At 48.8% G+C, this 23388-nt stretch overlaps 1 protein-coding gene across 4 annotated transcripts in view; it reads left to right on the forward strand.

The window, feature by feature from the left end:
* The window catches only part of GRK3 (G protein-coupled receptor kinase 3), a 45183-nt gene that overhangs the window by 7868 nt on the left and 13927 nt on the right, over positions 1 to 23388 (forward strand). For all 4 annotated transcript variants that reach the window (XR_006931562.1, XM_015275493.4, XM_040648545.2 and 1 more), the window contains exons 2-9: positions 289 to 365; positions 12458 to 12531; positions 14545 to 14646; positions 15041 to 15115; positions 16882 to 16943; positions 17607 to 17658; positions 18237 to 18328; positions 20787 to 20886. Coding sequence is in view for 3 of the 4 variants with exons in the window: in XM_015275493.4 (XP_015130979.2) it covers positions 289 to 365; positions 12458 to 12531; positions 14545 to 14646; positions 15041 to 15115; positions 16882 to 16943; positions 17607 to 17658; positions 18237 to 18328; positions 20787 to 20886 (634 nt within the window). In the remaining variant the exon portion in view is untranslated. The remainder of the gene's footprint in view (positions 1 to 288; positions 366 to 12457; positions 12532 to 14544; positions 14647 to 15040; positions 15116 to 16881; positions 16944 to 17606; positions 17659 to 18236; positions 18329 to 20786; positions 20887 to 23388) is intronic.

The raw sequence follows: 23388 nt of genomic DNA on the forward strand, positions 1-23388 counted from the left end.
CAGCGCAGCCAAGCCGGGCTCCTAATGGAGCCAATGCTGCCTGATGTTCCAAATGATGTATGGCAGTGGTTGTGTGTGAACGGCCTGATGCTGACTGGATTGACTTATGCTTTTATTTGCGTGGTGCTGGCCAAGACCCAACGTGAGGCCAAGGAAGGCAGTGCCCAGTGCAGAGATATGGCTGGGCTGTGGTGTCTGCATTGGCCTTTGCGTGGGTGTTTCTCCAAAGTATGTGGAGGGTTCCGTGAAAAGCAGCAGCTTCAATTGCCTCTTCTTTTTCCCTTTCAGCATCCGCAGTGTCATGCAGAAGTACCTCGAGGAAAGGGGTGAATTAACCTTCGACAAGATCTTCCATCAGAAAATTGGTGAGTCGCACTGCAACGGAATGCAGTTCTCGTGCATCCCTTAAGGTTGCCTTGTGAGAATCCACGTGGTGAGTGGGCCGGGCAGGACACGGTGAAACAAAGGCCTTTGGTAGGATGAAATGTGGAAGGGTAGAAGGTGAAGCAAGGCAATCCATCAGCTTAACTTCGTGTTCTGGAAAACTACTGGAAAAATAATTGAATTACTTGGAAACACGTAGGAGCAAATTGTATTACTTGGTATGGGCTTGTCAACAATGTAATGTGTCACATCAGTTTACGTTGGGTTTTCTTTTTTTTTTTTTTTTTCCTGCAGGGTAATAAGCCTTGGTCAGGGAGCAGTTGTGCAGAAATACCCTGCTTGTCATCCTGTCTGTCTGCTGGGTGTTCCCATAGCAGCACAGGGAAGGGTGCCTGGGTGATGGCTGGGGATGGATGGGGGCATCCAGCAGGCCTGCATGTCAGCGTTTGGTTATCAGTGGGGATGCTGGGATGAGGAACCTCAGAGAAGGACCGTAAGCACACAGAGCAGATGACCAAAGAGCTTCGTGTGTAGGAGGTAGGAGAGCTTGTGCAGGAGAATCGCACACGTAGAGGTTGGGAAGCTGCAGATCAGGCAGCATTTTAGCAGAGCTGGGTGTTACAGTGAGCCTCGGGCTGTGACGTCTCAGCTCGATCGCACCACTAAATATAACCATGGGATCACAGCCTGCAAGTAATCCTGCTTTGGCTGAGTGCTGCGTCCCGTCCTGGCACCGGGCTGCAGAACGTACGTGGATCTGCTGGGAGGAGGCCAGGAAGGAGCAGAGGAGGCAGCAAACAGACCTTACTTAGCATCTGCTGAGCGCGACCTCCAAGGAAGCACTGCAGCGGGGCACGATGCAGGCTGTGAGGGGGAGAAGTGAGGGTGGGCAGTCTTAAGAAAGAGAGAAGAGCGGTTGCAGAGGCTGTGAGGTCAGTCTGCTTTCCGGAGGCTTAACGTGATTCAAAGATACGTATGTTGGGTTTTGAGATTTAATGGGTGTAAAAGCGGTGCAGGGGATGTCGTTGGCAGCTTGTGGTGTCCTGGTGCAGTGGATTTTAGGAGCGGGTTGCTGTAAGGCTGCAGCGATGGTACAGCAGCTCTTCTCTTGCAAAATGGGAGGCAAAACCATAAGCTGGGCTGGGAAGGAGAGGAGCTCAGAGCATCTCTTCCTGCCTGAAGGAAAGGAGAGAGGATGCGATGAGCAGCTGCTGGGAGCAAGGTGCTGCTGTGCCCCTTTGCCTAAGGATGCTGGTGTCCCATGGCACTGCATCTATGTGGTACATGCAGGGATATCTCATTTGCTGGTGCTGATATCTTTCAGCACGTGCGCTCTGTGCTGAGGCATTCATGTCTTGCTGTAGCCTAGCAGTTGCAAAATAAGTGGGATTTTAAGCGACCTCGTAAGGGTTGGCTCCAAGTGTTTCTTTCTCATTGTTGGCAACGGAACGAAGAAGTCTCTTTTAAAATAAAATAATAAAAAAAAAGGATTTGAATGGAACAGCTTGTATGTAATGGATATTTGTATTTATGTAATTGAATACTTTTCATTAACAGTTGATTGCAGAGAGCGGAGAAGACTGCTGCAGTTATTCTGATAAGTCACAGCAATTACAGTTAGGCAGCTGACCCTGGAAGAGATGAAAGATTTTATCTCCTTATTTTCCCCACTCTGGTAGCTGCCAGAAGTGGAACTGTAGAGCCCGGGCTGTCGTTAGGGGATTAGCTTTTCCCATTACTGGAGATGCACAGCTTGCAGATGTGCAGAGCTCTCCTCCTCTCCGTGGTGCAGTCCCACATGTGAAGGCCAGCTGTGCCCATGGGGCTGGAGTTTGGAGGTGGCTCCTTTGGAGGGGAAGGAGAAAAGATGGAATACGACTGGTTTTTTAACAGCAGACTTTGCACTGCACTTGAAAACGTTGCATTCCTGCACCGTGGTGGCTCATTGAAATTTGATTGCGTTTTCTAGCTTGTTCTTTGCCATTAAATCTGTACTGTTTCCACGCATCAGCATAATAACTTGTGGTAAAGCACCTTCCGTTGTAGGCAGGCGTTCTGCACGGTGCTGTAAGGTCAGTAGGGTGTGGTAATGGGAAGCCTGCTCTCCTTGCCCTGCCACTGCTGCTCTGTGAGCTGTGCGGGCAGCTCGGTTGGGTCCGACCCAACCTGCAGGGAGCATCGCTGCTGGACCTGCTGCTCCGTGCCTCATCCGACAGCCTGCTGCTGCAGAGTGCTTTCCTTTATGCACTCATCATCCAGCTTCATCCAGCAGCCTCCCTGTGCTCTGGCAGGCGATGCGGATGAGGACCGTTCCGTTGCTTTGTTTTTCCGGAGCACAGTTCCTTCTTACAGCTCCAGTTCCCAGCTCGTTCTGTTCTGCAGCGCCCTTTCCAATGGGAAAGGAGCAGAGCTTTGTTCACTTTGCTGCCTCTCTTTGCACGGACTCACACCCGGTGATGCTTCCTGCCTCCAAGCCCTGGCCTTACCAGCTGCATGTGCTGATGATCCCTGACGGCCGTTTGCAGGAGGGCTCCTCCAGAACGGTCACGAACTCTCTAAGAATTACAGAATGAGTCAGAGGCGAAGCTCTGCCCTGCAGCCCCACAGCCTGCTCCTGCAGAAGCTGCTTCCTCCACAGCAGAAGCTTCTTGGGGAAGTACAGCATGTCTCGGCGCACAGTACGTAACCACCTTGGCTAATTTGCTTTCTGCCACATCCTGTTTGCTACAACACCAGATTATGAGTTTGCTTTAGAGGGGGGGGGGAAAAATCTGAAAAAAAAGGTCGTTTTTTATTGGGTTTTTTTTTGTTTTTTGGCTATCCTGATATCTGTAATTGACACATGGGGTCCACACTGTGCTGCAGGGCAGGCGTGCTGAAAGCACACTGCTTGCAGAGGGCAGTTTGGAAATGAGCTGCAATGGGTGTAGCTGCTGGGAGAGTCTCAGGGTCTGCTGCAGCACGTGCGACTGCTGGGCATTAAGGATAGAAGTTGGGTCACAGTATCCCTTTAGAAAAGGGATTACTGTGGTTATTGAGGTGCATTCCCTTGGACCAGTGTTATTTTTTTGTTCACTGTCTGATTGTGGAATTTTGCACAGCCTGTATCTACCTGGTAGGTGAGGAGCAGAGCTGAACGGAGGCATGGAGTATCATAGAGCGGCCTGGGTTGAAAAGGACCGCAATGCTCATCCAGTTCCAACCCCCTGCTATGTGCAGGGTCGCCAACCAGCATCCCAGGCTGCCCAGAGCCACATCCAGCTTGGCCTTGAATGCCTGCAGGGATGGGGCATCCACAGCCTCCTTGGGCAACCTGTTCAGTGCGTCACCACCCTCTGAGTGGGGGGGGGAGAAAAAACTTCCTCCTCATATCCAACCTAAACTTCCTCTGTCTCAGTTTAAAACCATTCCCCCTTGTCCTGCATCCTGCAGTTCAGCTCAGGTTAGGCTCAGCCGGGGGTTCCTGGCCTGGTTTGCAGGCTGCTAGGATGTGGGAGTTGCCTGCAGCCACCTCACTTATCGCCTACACAGAGCTGGTGGCTTTGGGTCTTGGTGAGAAGTGAGAACCAAAGGTGTTTTAGCAGTTCCAGCAGCTGCTGATGCTGCGGTATGAGTGAGTGTAAACTTCCTTTAATTTCTGTTCTGTCCTCTCCAACCAGCAAGCTGCAGCTGGAGGTGTCCCAGCCCAGGTGAGCACTCTGCCACCCACACCAGCGCTGCTTCCTCCGCGTGCAGCTCCTGCTTGGTGCCCTGTGCATTCAGCTGCCCCCCCCCACTGCTGCAGCCTGCTGTGTACGTGGGGCTCTTTCCAGCCGAGCATTCAGGCCAGATGAGCGTTCGGTCCGTTGCAGAGATCCTTGTGCACAGGCCAACCTGCAGCAGCAGGGAGGGCCTTTGTGCAGTGAGAGGGAAGCGCTCTGCTGACCTCCTGCTCTGCATTTCCTGCAGCTCTCTCCCTGACAGCCCTGTTGAGAAGCAATAAGAAGAATAGGGTGAGAACAACCAAAGCACCGTTGTTGCTTTTTTTTTTTTTTTTTTTAGTGCAAGGAACCATGCTTTCTGCCCCTTGTTCCCCTGGTTAGGGACCCATCGTGTTGCAATACTTGAGAATTTTGGTGCTGCTGGTGAGATGGGTCTGGAGTCAAAAACGTGGTGAGAAAAACATCCTTGCTCTTCCTCTTTCCGTGGCGCAGCGTGGCAGCTCAGCTCGCTGCGCTCCCCGAGGTGCCTAAAAATAACAGGCTGGGTTGGAGAAGCACCTCCCCGTAGCGTTATTGAAGCTATTGTTTAATTGAAGTGTAAGATCTATGTGTCATTGGCATCTTCGGCTCATGAAACAGTCCTCCGAGGAAATAACAGTGAGAGCAATAAAGCCTGGTTGGGGATAGAGGAAGTCAGGGGAGCTTTGGGCTGCTGGATGGGCACGGATGGTGAGGTTAGGGCAGGGCCGTGGGCGCCTGGAGCAGCACCAGAGATGGGTGGGCATGGGAAGGGGGCTTGTGGCTGGAAAGTGCCGTGTGCTTGGCAAGGTTCTCAGCAAGAGCAAGGAGGCAGACTGTGCGTTCAAGTGGTTTTTTTGGGGAGGTTCCGTTTCTGACCCGGGGAAGGCAGCCGCCACGCAGAAGTGGGCACCATCCGAATGGGGAAGTCAGAGGCTGAACAAGAGACGGCGTTTGAAATGCTGTCCTAAGAGGGACCTTCTCTTCTCGTGTGACTCCTTGTTCTCGGTTCAAGCGCAGGCTAAAACCTGGATCGTGGATGGTCTTGCAGGATTGCCGTGTGGGTTTGGGGAGCTTTCCTTGCACGGTGCCTCCAGTGGGTTCAAAACAACAGCGAGAGCAAACCGCAGGGAAACGTCAGAAACTGCGTGAGTGCAAACTGAAACAGAAACTGCAAGGCACTTTGCACCGAGCTGTTCCCTTACAGCGGTTCTCCTCTTGTGTGTGGGGTGTGAGTGCTGGAGGAGAGAAAAATGCATGCTCGGAGCCTCCCTGCAAGCTGAGCCTGCTTTGCTCTGTGCGCTTTTTTTTCCTCAGCATTAGCCTCGAGTTTGAGGTCTGGTTTTCATCTGATAATGGAAGCGTTGCTGGAGGCTACGTCTCTCTCGGCATACGTTTTATTTTGTTGTGAAATAAACATGATGCTTGCATGAATTACACCGGGGATCATTGGGAGTGATGCTGATGAGGCTTCGTGCTGGCGATGTGTGTTTTGCCCGTAGGCGGTTGTAAGGAGATGTCTGTCTTGTGTGTGTCAGGGACAGACAGCATCCAAAGTCACTGTAAGAGATGTATGCATTGATGATGATTATTTCTCTTCTGATCATGAATAATTGAGTGTTTCTTTGTCAGGATACAGCCTGATAAGCTCTTTTCTTCTTAGAAGTGTTGGAGACGCTCAGTTGTATGATTTCCCAGAGGAGCTACGGATTAAATCTGAGCTTTAAAATAGAAGAAATTTATACGTATATATATATCATCCTCTGGAACATCACATAATGGATAATGTGTACATGCTGATATAAATTAGCATTTATACACAGTGCAGTTCTTGGAAAATGTGAGTCTTGGGGAAAAATAGTCTTCATCTCAGCAATGCGGTGTAATTGTACAGCTGTTGGGTTGGGTTACTGAGAGCTGGAGGCTCAGCTCCAGGAGTGGAGAAGTGGGAGAGAAAGTGAACAAGATGGACAACAAATACAATACGTAGGGAGGTACAGGTGTCAGATTATCAATGTTCTGAATGAAATGTCTCTTGGGTATTTCTAGCTGGACATGGATGGTCTTTAAGGTCCCCTCCAACCGAAGCCATTCTATGGTTCTGTGTTACAAACCCAACCTTGCATGTTGCTCAGCCACTCCCCTACCAACAGTACAGCTTTCTACGTACGTTTTGTCCATCTGCTGTTGTTCACTTAAGCTTTCTTAGCCCGTTCCTGGTGGAACATCCCACTTGTGCATTGTTACTGCTCCATGCACAGCCTTGGTTTCCCTCCCTTTGCAGCAGTCAGAAGCATTGCACTTCCACGGAGGCTTTATCCATGCGTCCTCAAACAATTCACAGACTAATTAAGGCTCAGAACCCTACTGTGAAATAGGTAAATATTAGTTTTCCACATCTCTAACGTGGCATAATAACAGTGTTAATGGGATTTACCTGTATGGCTCTGTAGCAATAACAAAGCAAGTTGCCTGGCCCTGTCAGGGCTGCTCGCTCTTCTCAGTGGGATAACTCATTAGTAACCAGAGAAAAACTCCAGTACCAAGGGTACAGTAAGCAGAACATAAATTGCTGAAGCTGTGAAGTCTTCTGGCTTTCAGCAGTAGTCGAAGAGTTGCAGCAGACACACCAGGGAGCTCTGGCCATCAGTTCTATTACCAATTCATGGCAGGTTGGGGAGCAGGCAGAGTTCCTGAGCCCCTAAATGCTGTCCTGGTTCCTTGCAAACAGTGCTCTGTTAAGGAGGGTGCGGAACAACCTGCAGTGCCTGCGTTGGGAGCTGGAGATAGGCAGAACGGCTTCAGAGTTGAGCTGAGATGCTTCTATCAATAATCCCTCCCATTAGAAGGGGAAGCCAGAGAGAGAGAGAGAGAGAAGGAGAGCCATCTGTTCCTGAATCTTCAGCTCTCGGCAGCTTTCCTCTCTTGGAGCGCACGGGAAGGCAGTGAGATTCACGTGGGAGAGTTCTGTGCCCTGCCGCTATTGGGGCGGCTTCGCTCCTCACCTCACCACGTGCTGTGGGTATGCACTGAGCGACGGTGCCACCCGCAGTGTCACAGCCTTGCTGGTGCTGCTGTGGGCAGTTTGCTTCTTTCTTTGGTTCGTTAGGGTGCTCGAGGCCCCCCCATAGTGCTTGCTGAGGGCATCGGGACTGGGCAGCACCGTCCTGCTGTTGCAGATTGGAGTGCTGCTCAGGGTCGGGGGGTGCAGACCTGCATGGTCAAAGCCGTTCTTAATAACTGTTTCAGCAAGCAATATTGATCCAGGAGGAAACTGTCACGTCCTCCCCGGGGACTGAGAGTTCTCGTGACGTAGGGAGAGAGCTGATGAAACGAGTTCCAAACAACAACGGTGACATTTAAAGCTGCTAATACTTGTTAGCTGGCTAATAGCTTGCTGGTAGCTGCTAATGCCACTTACTTGTAAATCTGAGGAACTCCCACCGCTTCCACAAGTGGAAAAAGAACAGAACTCAGGCGCTCTGTTCTTCTGGGTGAGCTTTAGTGGAGGAATTCAGGCACATTCTTTGCAGCTGATTGAGACAGAATGCCTCAATCAGTGCTGTACTGAGCTGTCACGGTAGAAATTGGAATGTTTTTGCATGCCTTTGTATATGCCCCTTTTCTTGGCAATCCTGATGCTGTTGGCCACTGTTAGGTTAGTGCATGAGCTCTGCCTTGTAAGCTGGTGCTGCCAGAGGTGTGACAGCGTTGGGGATATCCCTGTGCTGTGCCCAGGCAGGACGGAGGCTGTTGGGAAGCATAGAGCCACAGAACGATTGGAGTTGGAAGGGACCCTTACAGGTCACCTTGTGCGGCTGCCCTGCAGTGAGCCTGCCTGAAGTAGGGATTTTCTCTAAAGACACGTGAGCTGATGTAAAATCTATTCTCACGTAATGATTTATGGGGGTTATTAAGGCAGCTACCCGGCAACTTGCAGACTCGTTTGGGCTCACTTTGCTTCTGTTCTTGGAAAACCGTTCTGCGCTCATCGCCAACGTATGCAAGGGCTGTCTTGTAAAATCTAATTTGTTCTTTTATCCCGCTTTTTACGTGCGGAGTTATGTTTTAATTTGTTATGATCTGTTGTCTTCAACGGAGGGTGAACGTGCACCAGGCTCTGTTGAGAGAAATAGGCTGAAGGCAGTGGGTAGGGAAAGCAGTGGTGCCTTTGGGGCTGCAGGGTGTGCACGGCTCTGTGATGCTGAACCCGGCTCCCTGCGTGGGTCAGCCCTCCTGGCACTTCAGGTCCCTCTCTGTGCCTGAATGAGGGAATCGTTGCTTGCCCCCATGCTGGAGCTTTTAGGGGGTCTCTCTTATGCTATGCTATGGCAACAGAGCGTGTTTACTGTGCAGAGTGAGACTTTGAACCTGGCTGGGTGTTGTGGGCCAACGCGGGCTGGTTCGAGGTACTCAACGTGGTTTAATCTTAGACCTCTGTCCCTGACTTTTGGTGTCTGAAAGCCAGGCCTGTGACTGGGATTGAAACACAAGGTGGTTTCCCAGCAGTTGTGCAGGATGGCTTTGCTGGAGGCGACGTGGCCGTCCCTCTGCTTACCTTCCTCTGGGTTCTGTTGGGCGAAAGCAGCCAAACAGCAGAGATGGGGAGAGGTCTGAGAGGGACTCGGGGGGAGAGACCTTTATTTAAGTGCTCACTATGGGTGTTGTGGAGCTTTGGGGTACGCAGCGAGAGGACCCAACCATCCCACTGCACACAGGTGTCCCCATGGGCTCCGCTCACCTTCTATTCACGCACAGCACGTTATAGCAAGGATTTGGAAGCAGCTTGACATTTTTGTTTTCTGATTTGCTGTTTTGCTTACTAGAAAGAGCCGACATCAGCTCGCCGGACCACATTCAGGTCTGCTGCAAATAGAGGCAGCCTCCTTTCAGTCCGTGGCACTGCGAATCCCTGCACCAGGGCTCAGCTGCCTATTTTTAGCTCTGCTGACTTTACCTGGCCGCTTCTGTTTGCTTTAATAAGATTTTTATTTACTCCCATCCAAAGGAAATTTGAATCAGATACTAATAAAGTTCCAGCTCGGGTTCGATAAGTCGTTTTATCTGAGGTTGTTTTATGATGGAGTCCCTCATTAGTTGCGTTACGATCCTTCTGCTCTCTGTATGGATTGAGGACGGGGACGTGGTGTGATGAATGCAGGGCGACCTTCAGACTGTGAGCGCTGCGTCGGTGATGGGGCTCACTGCAAATAAAGGCATTTGGCACACTGTGCTGTGCAGGATCGCCCGTGAGGAGGGAGTGAGAAAAGAGCAGTGCCCATAGGCTGGGAAGGCATGGCCTGGGGTGAGGTGCCCTCTTGTCCTCACGTGTCTGCGTTATTAATCCCATCCATCACTTGGGCATTACCAGTATCTTTTTCCTTAGCAGCCACTGATCCGGTTGTTGCAGCAATTATATAGTCTAGAAGGAGAAATCTTGCAAGCAAAAAAGCTGTCAACAGCTTTATTTCATAAATAATTGCTGGTTCCTTTTAGCTGTTACTTAACGCTATCATTTCTTTAATTCCTGCTTTCTGTTCTGGGTCCCACTTTGCAGCGCGCGGCTCACGGCGCTTATTGTGCTCTGCGTCAGCTCTGCCCCAACTCCTTAGAACTGCTGTCACCACTCCAGCACTGCTCCTGTCAATTAGTTGTGCTATTATCTGAAAGCTGTGCTTCCTGGCTAATAATTCTTCGCTCCATCTCAGAACATCAGGAGAAGAAAAGAGATCTTTATGCTGCAGTGGAAGTGCAGCTGGCTGGCGGAGCAGCGTGTGTTGCACGCTGGTGGTGCCTCGTCCTTCTTGTGCTTTGGTCACAGCATGACTTCTGCTAAGAGACATACACGGAAAGCTTTTCTTGTAGGGAGATTGGTTCTGGGAGGCAGCTGGTGGTGGATCCCGAAAGAACAGCAGAGCTGGGATTGGCACGGGGTGAAATGCAGCATCCCTTGCTAATGAGAAGCGTGTCTCAGAAACGCTTCTTAATGACTGTATAACGTGTGTGAGTGCAATGTGTCCCAGCAGATACATGTGTAAATGCTCTGATCGATGGGTTTTTCAAAGGAAGAGAGAGAGAGAGAGGGCTATTTTCACCTCGACCCAAACAGCATTTCGGAACCGGGAACCAACCGACTTCTTTTTTTTCCTCCAAAGAAAATGGTGGAGAGCTGACAGATGAACCAGCTGCCCAAGTTCCCAGCTTCTTTTGGGTGTGCCTTTTCTTTAACGTCGCAGTGCAGTGAAAGACAGAAGCATCTCGTTGAGCAGCTGTGAGCGGTGCAACGGGCTGTCGTTGCTCCTCGCCCCCTGCCCATCACACAGGGCTGCAGCGTTGGCAGTGGCGTTGCTGAGGAGTTGTGCTGCTGTATTTTCACACCCCTCCCACGGTCTCCTCTGTGGGTTTGTTTTGTTTGTGGGTTTCGTTGGTGAGCAGCCAACATCTGGGAACACGCCAGGGATTTTTCTTTCACTGCATTCATCGCTGTTTGTGCTGCTCTTTGGTCTCTTAATTACACAACTGTAATCTCCTTTGGTTCGTTGTCCAAATAGAAGTCCGGTCTATTCAGCGTTGTTTTGCTGTGATGTTTCGACCATGTGTAAAAGAAGAGTTAATGAGCGAGGTTTATTTCCATGAGTGCCATTGGTGGAGGTCCAGAAATGAGGCCTTTTGGTCCTCAGGTTCACTGCAGATGGGGTTTATGGGATGTTTCCTGTGCAGACAGTGGGCTGCAGGATGATCTGTGCTTTGGGACTGCGTTTGCCATCTCTGAGCGATGACTGCTTTGGGTGGTGATTGCAAATGGCTTTCAAGGAAATGGCAAACTCGTTCTGCTTTCAGGAAAAAAAGAAAACCAACAGCAAACCCGATTGGCTGTAAAGTATTTCAAGAACGATTCTTTTTGGTGAGAATAATTGGAAAGTTTGGAGATTCTCATAAGGTAATTTCTTAATTAGATTTCTGGCTTTATTTAGAGAACAAAACCCGGTTTGTATGATGGTCCAAATATCGTCCTAATCAGCCAAGTGAGTCAGGCGAAGCGCCGCGGCTGTCTGGTCATCATCCCTTCTTTGGTGTCTATTTATGGCTACGGCAAGGGGTCCCCAGGAAAACAAGCTCTCCTAATAGGAAATTTGGCTTGGGATCCAGAAGTAACCACGAGGGGGCTACCAAGAAGCTTTTGGTTATGCATAAACGTGGCCTTCTGTTGTCTGCTCAGTGTTGGTTTTCATAGGGTCATAGAAGGGCTTGGGTTGGAAGGGACCTCAAGGGTCATCAAGCTCCAACCCCCCTGCCACATGCAGCGCTACCAATGTTCACGTCTTATACTAGACCAAGCTGCCCCGGGCCCTATCCAACCTGGCCTTGAACGCCTCCAGGGACTGGTCTGGTTTTGCTTTTGAGCAATGTGTGCTTTTTGCCTTGTTTTGGTCTCCAACAAAATGAGATGGCAGTAGGGAGTGGACTCAGTGTGGTGGTGGTAGCTGCTCCCTGCATGGTGAAAGGAACGTGACACTGCATGGAACGGGTTTTGTTTGTGAAAACATGAGGTTGTGCATGGGGTCGTGCTGCATCTTAGTCGACCACACAATCAGTAATATAATTTACCTGTAAGTTCAAATTACAGTGATGCTTAATAAAAATAAAATAGAGCAGAGTTGTGCGTAGCTGGGTGAGTTGAAAATGAGCACTTTATGCCCTGGTGTGTATGGATGTGTGTCTATATTGAGTGATGCTTTTGAAATACCAACGTCAGACGGAGGGTTTGGATGATAGGTGCCCACACTGCCCATGTGGGGCAGAGCTTAAAGCACTCGTAATGGAAAAGGCTCCTCAGTGGGCTGCAGGGGCCGTGCTTTAAATCACTTGCAAAGGAACTATAAAGGCTCTGATGTAATTCATGGCACCGTAAAATCCATTAGTGGTAACATTAACCAGCAATTGTAAAGTCAAAATGTAGAAGGAGTTGGCTTTTTATCACCGAGGCATGGGATTCCAGTACCAAGAAGCAAAATGCTTGAATATTATCTGGTTTTTACTCTGAAAGACACCTGAGAGATCGGACCAGGGAAGAGGAATGGAATATTTCGGTGTGTTGTGTAAACATCTCCTAAGTTCCTCAGCAGGTGGGAATTGGGATGTGCTTTACATACCCCTGGGTGATGAACGAGTTTTATGATGTTTTCTATTCAGAATGCTGTGGAGTTGCTGGAGAATCGATACTGCTCAGTTGTGGCAATTAGGGATACTTACACAGGTGTATGCAGCCCATGGGGCTACCAGGGGTTTTCTGATAGCAATGTTATAGCAAGTTGTAGCAATGATACATTTTTTTCTGATTTTTTTTTTTCCAGGATTTTTGCTCTTTAAAGACTATTGCATGAATGAAATCGATGAAGCCGTCCCTCAGCTGAAGTTCTATGAAGAGGTAAGCTGCATCCTGCAGACGCTGCCAACACAACAGATGGATTGACGTGATGGGTCAACAGTTGGACAGTGGCTTGGTGGTTGGAGTCGATGATCGTGGTGGTCTTTTCCAACCCTAATGATTCTATGATGGTGGAGAGGAGGAGGATGCTAACAGAGGTCAAAGTATCTTTAGGTTTATTGACGTTTTCCATTGTGAGTTGTATGCTTTTACTGTGGGTCACCTCAACTCTTGCTAAGGACTCAGTTATAAACTGGGTTCGTCTCGGCTTGTAAAGGATCCCTGATAGCTCAGAGTTAAGCCAGACCCGTTTTTGAGCAACGGAGTAAACTTTTGATCCCCGCTGGTGAAGATGATGATAAATCTTAGCTCTTCTACAAACAGAGATGAGGCGAAAGTAAATAGCGTCTGCCAGCTCCCAATGGAACGAGAGCAGCAGATCCCTTCTCTCGAAAAGACCTGAAAGCAAAAGCAGTACTTGTTACTACAACTGACGTGGGACGTGAATTCATATCCACTGCATGCAGGGAAGGATTTTTCCTCCTCTGCAAGGGACGCCCGCGTGCTCCCGCTGCGTTCAGCCCCTGCCTGTTGCTAAGTATAGCAGTTGAGGTGGCAGTTTGGGTGCAAACATGCACACGTGCCTTTACAGTGCAGCCTGTATTGCTCTGTGCTAATTAGAAGTGCTGCCTGAGATAACCCAGTGTCTGGAGTGCTGTCAGGCTGGTGAGCTACATTTTTTCTTGCTAGTGGGCTAACGGCACCAATAGGGTAAGTGGGATCAGCGTGGAGATAAATCACGAGCGATCTGCTGCTCCCCACTCAGTTAGGCACTGCTTCTAAGGAAGAGGGATCTTTATTTCCATAATTCCCATCCTTTTCTGTGCTGGAGATAACGCTGTCAGAAGTAATCAGAAAGGCGAGTTGCAGCAGATTGTTTAGCAAGATATTTTTAGCCACCTCTTTATCTTTGAAACAATGTGAAGTTGTATTTTTAGGTTATTAGCGAAGTGTTGCCTAAAAAGATGTTAAATGCTTTGTCATGCACTTTTAGAAAAATCCTATTAAAGATATTTAAAGAGCTTCATTACGTCTTCTCCTGTGATGTGCTGGATTCTTCAGCTTTTCTCCCTCATGTATTTGATTTACTTGCCGCACTTATTACATGTGAAATAATTGGAGTGCGTTGCCACATTAAAAATCACTCGATGTAGAAGGGCTCCATACTCCAGGGATCGCACATTGCTGCAGCTTAAGTCACGATGGAGCGTTTAAGTGGATGAGTGATTCATCCGTATCAGTTTCAAATAAAAAAGTTAAAGGAAAAAGAAGGAAAAAAAGAACGTCAGGTTGCTTGAAAGCTAATGGCAGTATCTTGAAAGCTTCGTTGTCAGCCGCTGCGTGAAGGTGAGCTGAGGTTGGCAGGGATGTCCCTGTGGCTTTGGGATGCCGTGCCCATGGGTTCTGCTGTCCGTGGTGCCCATGAGGAGGAGGCTGAGCTCAGGTGATGCACACCGGGGCTCCTCTGCTGCTTCTAATTGTTTTAAGGCATTAATTAAAAACAACGTAGGGAAGATGCTTTGTATCACTGTAATTATAAAACAGTCCCAGGGGGGGAAGCAGTCACAGGTGGCGGTGGAACTGCTGCCTTATGGCAGGCAGCAAACGTCAGGGCTGGGCTGGGGGTTTCTTTGGCTTCGTTCTGGGGCTCTCAGTTCCAGCTGTACATAGAGCAGCTCCTGAGTGATGGGAAAACAAAAGCAAAAGCTGAGGGAAATGCACTGCAGTCACACAGCTGTAGGACATGGAGCTTTGTGGGAATTTCAGGCAAATGAGCTTTCTTGCTTAAGAATTAGGAGGGAAATCTCATGTCACCTATAATTGTGGTACTATGCATCTTAACTAAGAAAAAAATGAAAACAAATAAAGCTTTAGCCAAAGCAAAGACACCTTTGCGATGTGAATAGTATTAAAGATGTGCTCATCTGACGGGTCCTTCCTCTGGCCTTGCAGATCAAAGAGTACGAGAAGCTGGACTCGGAGGAGGAGCGCCTGAGCAGGAGCCGCCAGATCTACGACACATACATCATGAAGGAGCTGCTCTCCTGCTCCCACGTGCGTAGCCCTCCCTGCCAAGAGCAATCCCAGCCCAACCCGTGCCAAATGAAGGGTTTCCTCGAGTACCACCAGAGCCAGCACAAGGCCACATCTCCTCCAAATGGAGCTTGTGCTCACTAGGCTGTGTTGCTCAGTAAATGTTTAGATGTTGTGCTGAGGGATGTGGTTTAGTGAGAGGTGCATGGTTGGACTGGATGATCATAGAGGTCTTTTCCAACCTTGGTGATTCTGTGAACCCCTTGACGTGCTCTCAACTAGAAGAAAAGTTGGGAGCACGATTTACGTTGCATTATGTGTATTTTTTCTTAGGTTTAGAAGGACAGCAGCTCTGAGACCTTAAGGGAAACATTTCCAACTGTTTGAAATCTTTCTTTGTCTCCTTTTCCCAAAGCCTTTCTCCAAACAAGCTGTAGACCACGTACAAACGCATTTATCCAAGAAGCAAGTGCCAGCCAGCCTTTTCCAGGTGAGGTTCAGTCTGTTGACATTTCCTTCACTTATTTGACAGTGGGTGATGTTGTGCATGGAGACAAATGTGTTCTTACAGAGGCAGAATCCAATGGTACTGGCCAATGTTCTCTGTGAGAGCAATACCAGAATGTTTCTCTCAGTTGAATAAAAATTATAAATTACTCTTCATATCCAAAACGTTTATAAGCACAGTTATGGGAGCTAACTATACCTTGGTGTGGGAATGGAAGAGTTTTTAAATGTATGTGGTTTTAAGCCTTCAAATGCTTTGGAGTAAATCACATCGCATCAGGAGGGTAAACTTGTGTCAGCATCAGCCTAACTGTATAGTGGGGAATTTGTCCTAATGTTTCAGTGATGTGAAATCCTTGAGGATGTTTTTCCACCTTCTCTAAGCTAAAGGTGTATAAATTCATAGTTGATTAAGGTGAGGAATTAATTCATGCTAACTTGAGTGCTTTTCTGTCTATCCAAAGACAAAATCATAGAATCATAGAATGGCCTGGGTTTAAAAGGACCACAATGCTCATCCAGTTCCAACCCCCTGCTATGTGCAGGGTCGCCAACCAGCAGCCCAGGCTGCCCAGAGCCACATCCAGCCTGGCCTTGAATGCCTGCAGGGATGGGGCATCCACAGCCTCCTTGGGCAACCTGTTCAGTGCGTCACCACCCTCAAAAATGCACTCAGAAGTTACCTTTTTAAACAGGAGTTTCCGCACCACTAAAACTTTGGTGCTCTTTATTATTATTGTTTTCAATCTTTCCAATATTCTGAATCGTGAGGAGAGTATAGGATTTGCATTTCCTCCATTTGAATACAAAAATCAGTGCTGTTCTGGCTCACTTTCTGAATTATTAATCTCCAGTGGTTTTGTTTAGTTTAGCAAATGAAGGAGTGAGACGTGAGATGCTTTTTGTATTGTTGCACTGCAATACAGACTGACACTATACAAGAAATTCAGATTGGTGCTCATTTTTATAGCTGGATTCATGGAGCCAGTTTGTTTGTGCAGATAACGAACCTCACCCATCACGGGAGTGTTTACGAGCTTACACTTCTTTGATGTCAATCTTCGTGAAGGTTGCCCCTGCCTGATTGTTCTTACTGCTCAGTGAACTGTTTTTAACGTGGCAATTAGGTGAAGTGACAAATTGATACCTACGTTGCTTGAGTTACAGCTCCCTGCTAATTGGGTTGGGATTTGAGATCGCTGCGTGCTGGCACACATCATGAGGAAGCACTTCTGCTTGGAAGAAGTCATTTGGGAACTGAAGGTGCTCCCAGACTCAGGAGAGATGCACAGAGGGTGGGCCCAGCAGCTCTGGGCAGTGCAGAGCACAGACCCTGTGGGAGAAGATCTGTACTGTGATGGCTCTGTAGCTGTTACCCATTTATAGGGGCTGTGTGCAGGGTTCATTCAGCTCTCCCCAAGGGGAGCACAGTGTTTCCTAGCTGGTGACAGTATTTTGTGCTTCACTTCAGGGCACCTGTTCAGGTTCCTAAAGCTCGACGGAGCTGAAATGCTTGCCTCAGCTTTACCCAGGGAAAGCATAGGAAATGCTGCCAGTGCACAGGGCTGTGTGCAGTGTGTGCAGAGAGCTCTTGGTCTGTCTGGGATTGGGGTTGCTGCAGATTGCCAAGTGGCTGAGGCTGGTGAGGCCAGCTCCAAACCTCAGCGTACCAACTGTGTGCGTGGGGTGGTGGTATGTGCCCAGCTCATCATATGCTTACACTTACGTGTGCCTCTTCATCCTTTGTAGCCCTATATAGAAGAAATCTGTGATAGCCTCCGAGGGAAAATATTCCAAAAGTTTATGGAAAGGTATGGATGTGAGCTCTGTTATGTGAACTTTGCACTTGCCATAGCACCAGGTCGGGTCCCTGAAGTATTGCTGTAAAACAAAGCTAAACGTGCTTAGTAACCTTCATTTGCTGGTTAGTTAGTGCACTTTACAAATGACTCCATAGAAGTGGTATTCCTTATTTTGAAAATAAAGACTGAATTATTTATGTAGAAGTGGGAGACGGCTCTTTGGCTGCTGCCTGTGCTATTATTTATGTTTTTCCTACGTTAAGTTAAAAACGAGTTGAAAACGTTCCTTGGGGGGGATGCAGAGGTTCATTAACATAAATTGAGCTGCCTCTGTTTGCTTTTAATTACATTTCCCTTTCTGCCGTTTGGTTGTTGGTTAGTTCCACAGTTAGGTTAGTCGTCGTTAAAAAGGAACGTTCACAACTGCAGCGATGCTCTGAGCTGATGGCTTTCTCTTACAGGGCCGTAAGGCAGGAGAGATGCACTGCCCAGAGGTGGTGGTTGTGGTGGGGGTGGGATTATGGTTGCCTAAAAGCAGGGCTGTGCTGGTGAACGTCCCAGCACGCCGCATTGCACGTCTCCTTTTCAGTGTCAGAGTCTCTATGCTTTCTATGGTGCTTTCTATGGGCTTTTTTTTTACTCTCAGATAACTTTTAAACTTCTTTTCTGCAGTGACAAGTTTACTAGATTCTGTCAATGGAAAAATGTAGAGCTAAATATTCATGTAAGTACTTACACATATATTTATCTTGTCAAAGGCTGATGCGGGGAAGAAAGCGTTCAGTTTTGAATCCTGCTTCTCTAAAGGCCTTATCGAGTACAGGGAGTGTTACTGATACGCTGCTCTATTCTTAGGCATGCAGTCCTTACAGTTCCTTCTGGACATCCCTTCTGCCTGCCCTGAGCTGATGGCTTTGGGATTGCTGTGATAGCTGCGAGAAGCTGAGCTGCTCCAATTGTTTCCCCCTCTCTGTCCCACTGCAGCTGCAGCAGCGTCCCCAGCACTGCCCTCAGCCCTTCTTTGGCCTCAACCATTGTCCCTCTGCAGTGCTCCTTTGTGGCTGTGTAGGAGCAGCATCCTCTGCTGCAGCTCTCACTTTATGAGTGAGGCCATCAGCCTTTAGCCAGGGCAGGCTCAGGGCTCCTTCTGTTGTTCTTAACACAGTGGTGCCTGCGAGTACACTCAAATGCAAGCAATAAAGAACTCCTTTTCCCACAACAGTAAATGCAATATGAATGACAAGAGTTAAGCCTCTTACTGAAATAATAAAGTCTTTTTTTTTTTCCCCCTCCTGCTTACAGCTGACCATGAATGACTTCAGTGTACATAGAATAATTGGAAGAGGGGGATTTGGTGAAGTGTACGGGTGCAGAAAAGCAGACACTGGAAAAATGTGAGTATGTACACACGTGCTTTAAAGATAGCTGTGAACTCTGCTCTCTGCAAGGAAATCCTTCCAGTTATTTCACACAGAATCACTGCGAAGCAGCATTGCGTTGCTGCGTGTTTCCTTCCAAGTAAACGTGATCCCCAGAGGTTCTGATTTCTGGATCGTGGTTAAGCGTTGTTTGCTGTTTGATCCTGCTGTGTGCCATGCAGCAGGGCTCCAGTCTAGCAGCACTCTTAAGCATAGCCCTCATTGAAAAGGTCCTGTCAGAATCAACGGAGGCTGCACGTGTGTTTTAAAGTCAAGTATGTGCTTAAATGATTTCCTGGCCCAGCGCCTCACGGTGCCCAGTGATGTTTTTATGGTAACATGGTGATGGTGTGAGGTGTCCTCCGCCATCTGCTGAAGGTCACCTCATTGGTGCTAATGGAGCACTGGAGGATGGCAGAGGAACGTGACCACAGCACTGCTCAGTCTGCAGGGTCATCCCTGGGCAGGGGCTGCATGTGCTATTCTACATCTGTATAATTGCATACGTTTCTGCCCTGATGGGTGCATGTTCCCCTGGCCAAAGCAGTGATGCTTGCGTTTGGAAGAGCACAGTTCAATGTTGGATTTTGTTTAACAGAGCTCTCAGTGGGAACTCCAGGATCTTTTTTTCTGGTCTCACCATTCACACACTTCTCCTAATCAACACATTTCAGTTTTGAGGCATAATTGTCCCGTTATGCCCTGTTTGGAATATCTGGGCACTGATTTAACAAACTGTTCTCAATATGTTCTTTTTTTGTCTTTCCATCTTGCTCTTCTCCCAACCATTATAGCCCAGGGACCATCCTTACATGTTTCTATCTAAGCATGGTATGTTTGGAGTGCCACATCTGCAGTTACAGCTGGCTTCACTGGCGTGTGTGCGTGCTCTGCATCTTCAACAATAACAAAGTTCTGAGCTATTAACCAAAGGAGGGCATCTTAACGTTACCATCACACTCAGTATTTTGCAGTGACCTCAATTACCGATATGAGTACTACTACTAACAATACTGTCTTTATTCTTGCTTTGGTGCTTCTTTTTGTCCGGGTACAAAAATAAACCTTTTATTCAGCTTGAGGCACACTGAGTAGGCATCTATCTGCCCTGACGGGTCGTTCTCAGGTTCCCAGCCATGTTCATACCCCAGCTTTGCTATGGCAGGAGGTAGGCAAACCTCAGGACCAGCAGGGGAAGCAGAGGCCAGCTTGCTCAGGTCTAAGTAGTGAAGGAAGGCCAAGTGTGGGGATGCCAAGCTCTCTCAGATTTGAAGCTAGATGAGGTTCGGCTTCTGGCTAGAGGTTTGGTTTAGTTCTTTCTTAATCCAAACCTGTTTGCCCGTCCCCAATCCAGATCCCGACCACTCTAGATGGCTGCCTCTGCTGCTCTTACTGCCTGCAAGGAGCGTGGGAAGCCAGCCCACAAGGTAAACGCCAGCGGTGTTCACTAACCCACAGGCACACCTGAGGCTTTTTCACATCACCTCCTTCTAGGGCGCGTAGCTAGGGGCCAGATCCAGCTCAGGGAGCAGCCCAGAGGAGAAGGAGAGCCGTGCCTTGGGGTGAGGATGAGATGAGGCTTCCAGCCGTCCACATGGAGCTCAGTGAAGGGCAGCGTGTGAAGCGTTATTTATAGGCACTGACTGCCTGCTCAGCAGGAGCACGTGCTGTGAATGCATTCCCCGTTTTAGAAACCCAGATGCCAGCCTGCTTGCTCCTCACTCTCCCCCCCCTCACACACAACACGTGCATGGCGATCGTGGCCTGCAATGCGAGATCCGAGCTTGGCATATACACCTCATGGCCTCATCCTAAACCCCACAGCTGCCCAGGGCTGGGGATCAGAAACAACAGCTGGGGACAGGAACAACACTGCTGTCCTCCTCCACTGTCAGATAATGGGCCCCGGAGCACTGCAGCCTCCTCTTGTCTGGCACTTGTGAGGACAACATTCTTCCTGCAGCAGAACATCACTCCTTTTTGTAGCACGGGTTGCAGAAGGTGATGGAGAAAGCTTCCCTCCATCTGACGTTCCTTTGGAGCAGAGAACAGATTTTAAACACCCAAACTGTCAGGATTAAACGGAACCTCGATAGGGTCTCTGTTACTTAATTCATACTGCAAATCCTCGCTGGGAGCTATCACTGGATGGATGTGTGATATGTAATTCCTGGGGTTGCTGGGCACGGAAGCGTTTGTTGGAGCCCATTTGTCTGTTAGGAGGCTTCTGTGAGAAACGTTCTGGCTTTGTGAGATTTCGGAGCTGTTTTTGTTTGGCCACGTAACGATGCTTTCAGTGCTGGGTTGCCGTGTTTAAATCAAAGGGCCTGCTTGCAGGATACGTTAACGAAGCGTTGTGTAACTGCGAGTTAATCATACTGAGTATAGGAGGAAGTCTTTTCTGCTTCTTGTTCTGAATGGTTATTATTTGCAGGTATGCAATGAAATGTTTAGATAAGAAGAGAATCAAGATGAAGCAAGGAGAAACATTAGCCTTAAATGAAAGAATTATGCTGTCTCTTGTCAGTACGGGAGTAAGTACTCGTTATTCCTATTTATTTTTGCATTGAACATTATGGCTGCTATGCATAAAACCTATTCCAGCAACTCCTCTGTGTGAGATGTGAGCGTTCACCCACCCACCCTGAGCCCTCCCCACTGATTCTGGCAGTGTGGCTGAAGTCAGAATGGATTTGCTTGCAGGTACAGAGCCTCGAGGAGGCTCCCATTGCTCTGCTCATTCTCTCTCTCTCGCTTAATCCTCTCAATGTATCAACACTCATCTTTCACGTATCCATAGCTGTAATATTCCCAGCACGTTATTCTGCCTTGTAAACAACATTTCTGCTGTGGTTACATAATGGAGAACACGAGATGCTCTTCCAGAGGAAAAACTTCACTTACAGTTCTCCCTCCTTTCCCTGTGACCCCAATGTTATCCGCTGTGTCCATTTAGTTGCTTTATTTACATGAGCTGAGTAGCTGTGGAGGTGTAGAAGTCAGCCTGCCCATCTAGCTACGAGCCTGTGTGAAATGAACTGTGCTCAGAGCAGGCTTTGGGGGTGCCAGAAGCTTCCAGCACGCTGTCCTCGTTAAGCAGAATTGCAATCAGCTCGTATCACCATGGTTACTTGTGATGCTGGTAAAAAGGTTAATTTTCCCCATAATGGTTGCATATGAATTCAGCGTTTGGTTCTCAGCTCGGTGTAAACACAGCCCCTTTTTGCAGCCTGGTTGAAGGAAGGAACGAGGAGGAAGTGCATGGCGAGTCTGTGGGGGACTTGCAAGGCAGCAGGGTGTGCAAACACCTCCGTGCCTGCAGTGCAGGACTGCTGCTTCAGCTGGCGACACAGCAGAGAGAAAATGCTCTGAGATGAGATCTGTGTTTGGTGGAGATTATAGAAATCCTGATCTGGGCTCCGCATTATCCAGAAGGATTAGCAAATGCTGATCCCTTTTTGGTTTTGTTTTTTTTTTTTCCCTTCTTAAATCTCACTTGTGGTGCGTTGAGCATTGGTTAATGCAAGCCCGGTGTCCTTGCTGTCCTCTGCCAGCCTCAGGGGCCTCCAGGTGGGTGTCCCTCCCCCCCCCCCCCAGGCAGCCTGCATTCTTGTGCATGTAGTTGGGTAAGTGCTCCAGGACAGAAGTCCTCCAGCCAGAGCCCTTCTGCTGTCAGGTGATGAATCCAGGGATGGATTGCAGCTTATACAGAGGTGTCAGGAGTCCTAGAGGTGGGATTCTGCAGTGGAGGCTAGATAAGAAACCCAGGCAGGTTAGTCATCGTTGTCTTACTGACCTCGATTTGTGACTCCTTTGGTCTGGTACCGAACGCAGTGAATTTCTGTGTCTAAAGATTCAAGCAGAAAATGGCTCATGAGGCTGCTGGTGCTGGAGCTTGTTGGCTGATGTGATGCCCTGCTAGTCACGTAGCAGCAGCAGAGCAAGGCGAGCCATTTGTTGTTCTGTTAGGGCTCATCAGCTCATTAGTGGGACTTTGCATCCTGCAAGAGCTTGAAAAGAGGGGCTTCAGACAAAATTCCACCCATTCAGGTTAGCTACACCTGCTAACGGCAAGAAACGCTGGGGCAGCTTGAATATGCAGAGTGAAACGGCTTTGAAAATGGCAGAATGAGGTGATTCATTCTGTGTCTGGCTGCAGGCTGCTGGGTTTGATGGCGCCTGCCTTCCCTGTGGCAGCTCTGCGCTTCGTCTTGGCACAATTAGTCATGTAACGGGGGATCCAGATGTCTGCACAACGCATAATAGCAGCTGTGCAGATCACACGGATGTCTGTGCAGTCATTTCGGTGAGCCCACCTCGGGTTTTGGCACTCAGTTCTTGAATGGAGAGCTCCCCGCTTCAATGCATCGGCACCTCTTTGTGCTTTGCAGGGCACAGGAGCTGCATGATGAAGCAGGCAGGGCAGGAGAGTTCTTCCTTGGGTTGGTGTGCACTGAGGGCCACCGTGTAGTGCTGCTGCTAAACTGGGAAGCTCCAAATTCCTGTGGGAGATTCCCAGAGCTTTCACTATCAGTGCTGCGATCATTAGCACATAGTCCAAGTTAGGTTAGGTCACGCTGGTGCTCCCTGTGTGGTGCTGTGGCGTGTCTTCCTGCCAGCATCTGGGCTTTCAGATGTTGGATTTATGGCCCAGTCTGTGTGTTTGGATAGCACAGCCCTCTGTAGGGTTTGTTGCAGGCTGCTGAACAGCTCTGGCTTTGTATGGCCGCAGAGAAGGTCAGCAAATTTAACGGCCGTCCTATAAACGAGCTGCTTGCACCATTGCCCTAATGAAGAGGGGAGGGGCTTCAGCTTCCTCCCCTGGTTCTTCAGTGTGTGTGTGTGCATTTGTACAGGAGATTGACAGTACGGAGGTGTTTATCCAGCTATACTGCTTACAGCTGCACGTGTTAAACATTAATGGCAAACGGGGCTAAGAGGCATCGAGAAGTGGAAATGCAGTCCGTGCTGTCCCTCCCTGCACCTGGCTGAGCCTGCGCCCCGTGAGCCTGCCTGCGGGGCTGTGCGTGGTGCTG

The sequence above is a fragment of the Gallus gallus genome, chromosome 15, assembly GCF_016699485.2.
Source record: "Gallus gallus isolate bGalGal1 chromosome 15, bGalGal1.mat.broiler.GRCg7b, whole genome shotgun sequence".
Taxonomy (NCBI): domain Eukaryota; kingdom Metazoa; phylum Chordata; class Aves; order Galliformes; family Phasianidae; genus Gallus; species Gallus gallus.